The 8,476-nt window shown below is 31.3% G+C and overlaps 1 protein-coding gene across 1 annotated transcript; it reads right to left on the reverse strand.

Moving 5' to 3' along the window:
- Nucleotides 1-306: 306 nt before the first annotated feature.
- LOC132738304 (toll-like receptor 2) lies at nucleotides 307-8,036 on the reverse strand. Its single transcript, XM_060725781.1, has 3 exons — nucleotides 8,004-8,036; nucleotides 6,553-7,188; nucleotides 307-2,641 (listed from the first exon to the last, which is right to left on the reverse strand). Exons 2-3 carry the CDS (start codon nucleotides 7,168-7,170, stop codon nucleotides 1,187-1,189), a joined length of 2,073 nt encoding a protein of 690 aa, XP_060581764.1. The 5' UTR covers nucleotides 7,171-7,188; nucleotides 8,004-8,036; the 3' UTR covers nucleotides 307-1,186.
- Between the last annotated feature and the right edge of the window lie 440 nt (nucleotides 8,037-8,476).

Consider the following 8,476-nt stretch of genomic DNA (forward strand, 5'->3'; position numbering starts at 1 on the left):
CAAATATTATAAAGATGTTCTGTTAAGAAAAATTGAATAAAAAACACTTCAATAAAGTTCGTTCTCCGACTGGCATAAAAGGCCTGTAAAAGGCTCCTTCAAATGTACTACTGTACGAAATTGACTTTTTTCCAAGAAAAAAAAGAGTGACTGTTTTTAAACATCCACCGTTTTCTCTCTTGATTGTTTGCTCTTTCCTAGTAAGCATTGAAAGATATACCTAAACCATTTAAAAGTTGGATTAACGTCTGAAACAGAGAAGATTATTTCGAAGGGTTGAAATAGAAAACTGTAAAATATTTACTCTTCTGTTATATTTATTCATCATATTGCATTACATATTGACTACATATTGAGTCACCCTCGTATAAATTATCTTTTTCGCCTAGATGAAGCGATATTGGTCATAACGCTCATCTGGGAAAGTAAGAAAACACAATCTATATACATATGTACATTATACTTAGGTAACATACATATATTCTAGTTTGCTACACATTATATACATAATAATAATAGGACAGGAAAGGAATACATTAATATTACAAACAAACAAAAATGAAATAATAATGAAAACATAAGCATGCGCATTTGCAGTGCATCAAGGAGAATCCGTATACTAGCGACTCGTTTTGCCGATTGTTTTTTGTGTTTTGTTTTGTGTAGAAAGCTTAGTAATTCCTTCCCTAGCTAATGTAACTATAAATGAATATATTATCCATGTATATCTAAAAAAATATAATTAAGGGTATATATTTAGGAGCAATACTCATTCCACACACAAAAATGGCAATAACTAAAGCTAATGTGAAATATTTGAAAATGTAAACCATGTCAATGACAACTGTTTCATGGGCGACAATTTATTCATAAATCATATCAATTCAGAAACATAATTAAAGGAAAAAAGGTTATAAAGCATAATAATATATTTGTTGAGCGTTTCAGTTTGTTGGTATAACATGCAACACATATAATATTGCTTTTTTCCTGACAGTCACATAAAATGATAGTGAATTGAAATTAGTAATGGTTTTCATCATAAGATCGATTCTTAAATCTTAACCAAAGTAAAAACTACATCAATTTACAAACCAGTTTTAATCTTTTGCAAAATATCTGATTAAGACTTAAGCAGCGACAAACGATTAACCAATTAGCTGTCTGCAAGAATGCCATAGTTTGTTTATACGTTTATGTTTGCATATTCTGGTTGTCGTACTGGTCTGGGCTTATTATTAGAAATACGTTTCATAGGAAGCTCGTATTGAATTTTTGACCAAAACATTTTCTCGTGCAATTTGAAAACTTTTCTGTCTTTCATTTTAGATAGCCACGGCTCTTTCTTCGAAATTTCCTCTGCAACCTTGTCATACAGTAAATATATGATTCGTCCTTCGTTTTGCTCTAATGTTTCAGAATGGCAAAGCTCGTACTCACACCACGTGTGATTCTCATAATTTTCATTCAGAATTATTAAAAGACGTTTGCTTTCATCAATAAGTTGTAATCTGGAATCAGCTTCTGGGCCAGGTGGACCATTTCTTTGGTAAACACTTAACTTATATCTAGGCTTCTTTTCCTCCAGTTGTTTGAACAGAACCTTTTTGACCCATTGCGTGACATAGGGATCGTCATCATCAAACGACACATACATGTCATATGATTTGTCAGCGTTATTGTCCACTTCTTTGTTATCAGATGGGTGAATACGAAATATTTTGAATATAAGTACTTTCGTCTCGTAGGGACATCGTTTTGCGGTAATCAACAATGCAATAACAACAAAAAGAACCAGGGATAGTACAACAATGAGAATAACACTGTCAATTTCATTACATTCCAAAATATCTTCATTAAGATCGGTTATTTTGTACACTTTTCCATCAAGTTTACAGCTTAGACTTTTATCAGCGTATCTAGGTGCCAGATTGATCCATTCTACCATCCAGAGCATTTCACATGAACACTCAAGGTTATTTCCTTGAAACTGGGTGTTTTCGAACTTTATATTTTGCGCTCCTTTTGGGATCATTGTGAGCGAGTTGTATCGGAAGTCAACCATTGCATTTTTCTTTCTTGCCAATTCGTCCATGACAAAATCAGGGATTTCGGTAAGGAAATTACCAGGCATTGACAAATTTGTAACGTACTGTAAGTAAGTTACGTTCGATAGTTGATTGATTTCATTGTTTCCCAATTGCACATGGATGTCATTGTATGGACTTACTGGTAAAACTGTTGGCATAACAGTCATATTTAAATCGCCGCAGTCAACATTCAGTATGCCATCTTCTGGTCTGTCTTGGCATAGACACCCTGCAGGACAGTCATTCGTTATGTTACAAACAAGTTCAGTGAGGGCCACGTCATAGAAAGCACGTTTTCCTCGTAAGTTTGGAGGATTATAACATGATATGTCAAGATACTCGCTGTTTGACCACCTGAAAAATGACATCCGGACACGTTTTACCAAATGATGAGTATAACAGTCACACGATAATGGATTTTCACGAATGTCTGGTAATAGCTCAACCAGTAATGTTTCAATTCCAGAACTTTCTACAGAAGGTGATTTGTACTGTTGTAAATACGAGTCTCGCCAGTCGGTGATTAAGTTATATCGTAGGTCTGTTGATGCCTTAAAATAAGAAAAAAAAATAACGCATGCATAACAATGACAAAAATAATCAATGGAAACAAATTGTATACACAAATGTTTGTTTTCCACAAATGTTTGTTTTTCACAAATGTTTGTTTTTCCAACAAAAATAACATCTCTTTCATTATAAATCTTACAAATGAATATGAATGACAATATATCAATTCTAACTTTTAACTGCTAGAGGCTAGCTGGGTTACAAGAAAGAAAAGATGTGCTCAACTTTTTAAAGCAAAAATCATTTAGTATTTATTGTTTACAAGACACGCGTTGTACAAAGTCTGATGAAAATTATATTAGAACCATGTGGGGGTATGAATGTTTTTTGGGTTTTTATTAATTCATTTAACAGACAGTCTAGGAGAACTGCGATTCTTTTTAATAATTATTTTGAATTTAAAGTTAATATATCTAGAAAAGACAACGGTGGCAACAAAATATTTCTTATATTTCTTGATACTGAATTTCAAGGGAAACGATTTACATTAATTAACATTTACTGTCCAAAAAAAGATGACCCAAATTTTTACCAAAATATAAAGGAAGATATAGAATATTTTAATAATGGTAATATAATTTTGACAGGAGATTTTAACTTAATTCTTGATCCCGAAAAAGACTCAAAAAATTATATTCATGTCAATAATCCACGGACCAGAGAAAAGATTTTGGAACTTATAGCTGAATTTAATCTTATTGACATATGGTGCGAACATCATGTCGAAACTAAAAAATTTATATGGCGTACTCAAAATCTTAGCAAATAAAGTAGGCTTGATTTCTTTCTATCTCTGAAAATCTTTTTTCAAGTGTATATGAATCTAGGATACAGAAATGACCACTCTAATATTGTCTGTCTTATAATATAAGAAACACTATAAAACGAAACAAGCTCTTCTGGAAATTTAATTACTCATTATTGAAAGATAGTAAATATATTGAACAAATCAAAAATGTTGTAAAGGAAACGAAACAAATTTATCCTGAAGAAAATCAAAACTTAGAGAGAATTACAGATATTGATATAAAATTTAATATTATAACCAACTTTTCTTTGTAATATTGCTTATGGAAATTCGCGGCAAATGAATTTCATATTCCACAACTTAAAAAATCAATCAGACAAAAAAGAAAAAGGGCTTATCGAAAATTTGAATAAACTTCAGGAAAATGAACAAAATAATAAGGATGAAATCCGAACTAGAATGAACGAATTAAATACGATAAGAGAAATGAAATTTGAAGGATTAAAAATAAGATCAAAAGAAAAACCTACTTAATATTTCTGTTCCCAAGAAAATCGAAATTATATTAGTAAATACATGCCCAATTTAATAAAATCTAATCGGGATACAACCGAAACCGAGCCTCGCGCCTTCACATTAATATAGAAAAAACAAAGTTATTTGGTTTGGAAGTATGAAAGGAAGTCATATTGAATTTCAATTAGGAGAAAATCTGACGTGGGAAAAAGAAACTTTTACTGTTCTCGGAATTAAATACTCACTTAATCTGAAAGATATAATTAGTCTTAACTATAACGATAAAAATAGAAGACATAAAATCATTACTGCAACAATTGTCTAAAAGAATTTTTAACCCCGTACGGGAAAATAACTGTTATTAAAACGATGGCTCTATCGAAAATCAATCATTTGATTATATATCTTTTTAATCAATCAAACAAAGCTATCCAAGAACTAGAAACTTTATCAGGGCTGGGAATCAAAACTGCGTCGTATCCTACAAAATGTAAACAAACGCCGCCATCTTGGAACGAAAAATGCATGATTTTGTTTATAACTCTTTTTGTTGGAAATGACTGAAAACCAGATATATGTATTAACACGCTACACTATTTTCCGCTTCGTTCGGTATATGTTGCTTACACAACTTTTTTGTAAAACAAAAGTTATAGCGAACTTGCAACTCGAAGCGGGGCAGAATTTTTATTAAAATGTGTGGATACGACGCAGTTCATATTGCTTTATCTATCGTTTTTTTTCCTTCAAATCAATTATATATTCGTTTCCGAGTTCGAAGTCTTTACATCATGGATAAAGTTTTATTCGAAAGTACAAATATTAAATTGGAATAAATATATCAGGCAACCAATTTGGTTCAATCCAAACAACAATTTTTTACAATAACCTATTTCAAAATGGTATAAGTTTTGTCGCTGATTTATTGACAATAATGGTCAATTCTATAGTTTACAATCTATACAAATATTTTACAAATTAATATAAATATCCTACAATATGAAGGACATTTAAGAGCGCTTATCAATACTAAAACTTCTAACACTTATAAACCAATAATTCCTAGATAAAGGGATGCCACTCTATTTATGAAATATTTGTAAAAAATAAAAAAGTTCCGAAATCTCAAGATAAATGGAAACATGAACTATTTTTACCAGACACTTTCGAATGGAATAAAGCCTATACTATTGTTAACAAAATAACATCAGATACAAACTTAAGATACTTCCAATACAAATAAATAAATAGAATCTTAGCAACAAATACCTATTTAACTAAGATTGGAATAAAAGATGACAAAAAATTAATACATGCATTTTTTGCAGGGCAATTAACGAAACACTTTTACACTTGTTTTATGAATGTCGGTATGTTAGTCTTTTTTTTGGCGGACTTTAAAATATTTCATTAAAACTAAATGCCCGAATATTACAGATTATGAACTCTCAAAAGAAGAAATTGTTTTTGGGATAACTGATCCTAAGGAAGCGGGTGAAACATTTAATTAAATTTTTCTTGTTGCAAAAAGGTATATTTACACGTGTAGGTATAATAACCAAAAGTTTAACATACAAACTTTTCATAAAACGTTAGTTTTCCCTTATAATGTAGAAACGTATATCAAATATTCTTCTTGTAACTGGGATAAATTCAATAGTAGGTTGTCTTTCTATCAAACTCTTTACGACATTACAGTTCCTCATTGATAAGTATCTGAACATACTTTTACCTCTTATTAAAACACAAGGAAAGTAACTATCATGAAAAAAATCAATAATAAACTATATTACCATCCAAAGTCGGAGCAGTGCCATATACATATATAGGGTGTTTTCTTGGCCTTATTTTTAAAATAATGTAATAAATATATTTTTGGTGACACATCATAAAAAAACTTCAGGTAACTAGTATATTTTAAAAACACAATTATTTTAGACTTCTAATGCTGATATGAAATGATATAATGTTGATATGATACAGAATAATATAGATATCAAGATTGCTGGAACTATGGCCTGTGCCACCGGTATGTTAATTGGCTCATCGTGAAGTCGGGGGTACTCCTGACTCTCGACAACCTTTGGAGGTCGAGGGTCGGGAGTGCAACTGACACGGCCTGGGGCGCACGTTGTCGCAGGAAGACCGTTTTGGAGCTTCTAGGCCACAGGTCGTGCTCTGGTTGAGTTCAGGTCCAGGATAGATGTTTATAATTATTATATAATGCAAATATAAACCATTGTTTTCTTCTAACGTTCTTTTTATATTATCTTATCAATTTAAAAATTCATATTATAAATGTAATGTGAAAATCCTATGTCTCCTTTTTTAATGTTTAATGATTTATTGTATGATGTGTATGGTTATGCATAAATGTACGATTGTATGATTTTGATTCATTAAAAAATGGGGTTCCACATTTGTGGACCTGAAGCTGAACAAAATTTGTATACTCTCTTTTACAATGAGATGTCCTGGTTAAAAAACATTATATCACAATGCCGACTGCAGTTGTAATTATTTTATTTGAAAATGTGATGAAAATTGAAGTTTGTGAATACAGTTACGTCAGATTTGCTTGGTTTACAGAACAATCTAACACTCTCTCATAAAATATGTAAAATTTACCTCGTCATAAACAGTTCTGGACGTGTATGTCCAATTAGCGTCATTGGTGAATGTTGACACTTGGTTGTACCTTACGTCTACAAGTCGTATAGCTTGTTTAACGTAAGCCCAGGGTTCACATGCTGTAATCTGATTGTGGTGAAGTAATACTCTATCAAGTTTTATCATACTGTTGTTAAACACTGCCAGAGGAATATGTGTAATGTTATTGTATGAGAGATCAACAGAGATCAAGTTGTTTTTGTTGATAAAGAAGTCCAATGGAAGCTCAACTAGTTTATTATGATCAATGTAAAGATGTTCCAGGCTACGCATAATAGCTAAAGCTTCCGGCTCTATCACAGAAATGTCGTTATAGCCGAGATTTAGCTCTTGAATTCTCCACAATGTGTCGAATGATTTATTCCCCACTTTAATAAATTTGTTGTTGGACATGTCCAAGAATTTGGCACCGGTGCAATTGAAGAACCAATTATTGTTGATAATGGTGTTGGAAGTACCTGTCATTTTGAAGTGTGTGCTATTCAAACACACACAAAGGCCGCCATCAATATATAAAATTACGATGAAGAAAAATGTTAATCCGGATATAATTGTCTTTTCCATTGTCTTTTTCATATGTAATCGCCAATCAGTCTGAAAAAATGAACATTCAAAATAAGTCTTTTCAATTCACCATTATATTGACATTAAACCTAACCTCATTTAAAACATCAAGTACATTCAAGAACACCGGCAAAACAAATTATAAGAAGAAGAAGAAGAAGAACAACAACAACAACAAAGTTGTACAAAACTGTTCATCAAATTAATTGTAATATTTAAAAATGCTGCAGGTTGATTGTGTTATTTAGTAAGTGCTGCCTTGATTGTGTTATTAAGTAAGTGCTGCCTTGTGTTATTTAATAAGTACCGCCTTGATTGTGTTATCAAGTAAGTGCTGTTCTGATTGTGTTATTAAGTAAGTGCTGCATTGATTGTCGCATTAAGTAAGTGCTGTCTTGTGTTTTTAATAAGTACCGCCTTGATTGTGTTATTCAATAAGTGTTGCCCTGATTGTGTTATTTTGTAAGTACTGCCGTGATTGTAATATAAAGCAAGTGACGCATTGATTGTGTTATTAAGTAAGTGACGCATTGAATATGTATTTTACATTGGAATATAGCGATAACTATAGTTTGCACTTTGACACATATAATTCCTTTTTGTTGATATGCATGTATTTCGTATACACTTGAGTATGAAAATGCATTTGCATCACCTTTGTGCCTTACTGATATTTTGTCGAGATTAAGTATTCTTTAATCACTCATTACATAACACGTACATTGATTAAAACGTTAAATTTTCTCTCTGATTCGTCTTTTCTTAATCTCTTAAATTTCTTAAAGACACTTTAAGCATGATAATATTAGGTAAAAATATAAATAAAGAGCACAAATAGGTCTTACCTTGCTGGTAGTTCACGGGTGCCTGTGTGTTCGGTTAAGGGTATTTATGTATAGGTATTAAAAATTCGGTTCGGTATGTCCCTCAATTCTGATTGGTAGTTTAAAACATTACGTATCAGCATGTTTTAAATAGGTTATAGAATTTGAAGTGTCAAATCGATAAGAGTTTATTTATATTATGTGAGATCAGTGAATGATTATACTATAATTATATAACTGACATTGTTCCTTTATACTATTGCTCAATTAGAATTGTAAAAAAAAACGTTTTGTCTTCGGTTTTTATGGGTATATTTTGTCGTGTATATAGAATATAATTACATATATGTATATCTCAGACACCATTTAAATTGACATAATATATAGTCTATAAATTCTACATGCTTGCATTTTTGGTTATTTCATTATAAGAAATAATAAAATAAATACTAAGTCGTAGGAACGAGATACTATGTCGTGGCCACGAGATACTA

This window comes from Ruditapes philippinarum, unplaced genomic scaffold (assembly GCF_026571515.1).
Source record: "Ruditapes philippinarum isolate M1 unplaced genomic scaffold, ASM2657151v2 ctg18731_1_1_1_1, whole genome shotgun sequence".
Lineage (NCBI taxonomy): Eukaryota > Metazoa > Mollusca > Bivalvia > Venerida > Veneridae > Ruditapes > Ruditapes philippinarum.

Bases quoted from the DNA above. Each gene is read 5' to 3' on its own strand.
- LOC132738304 (XM_060725781.1), bottom strand. From the start codon at position 7,170: ATGAAAAAGACAATGGAAAAGACAATTATATCCGGATTAACATTTTTC. The intron at 2,642-6,552 runs GTAAATTTTACA...TCTTATTTTAAG, and splicing joins CCAGAACTGTTTATGACGAG to GCATCAACAGACCTACGATA.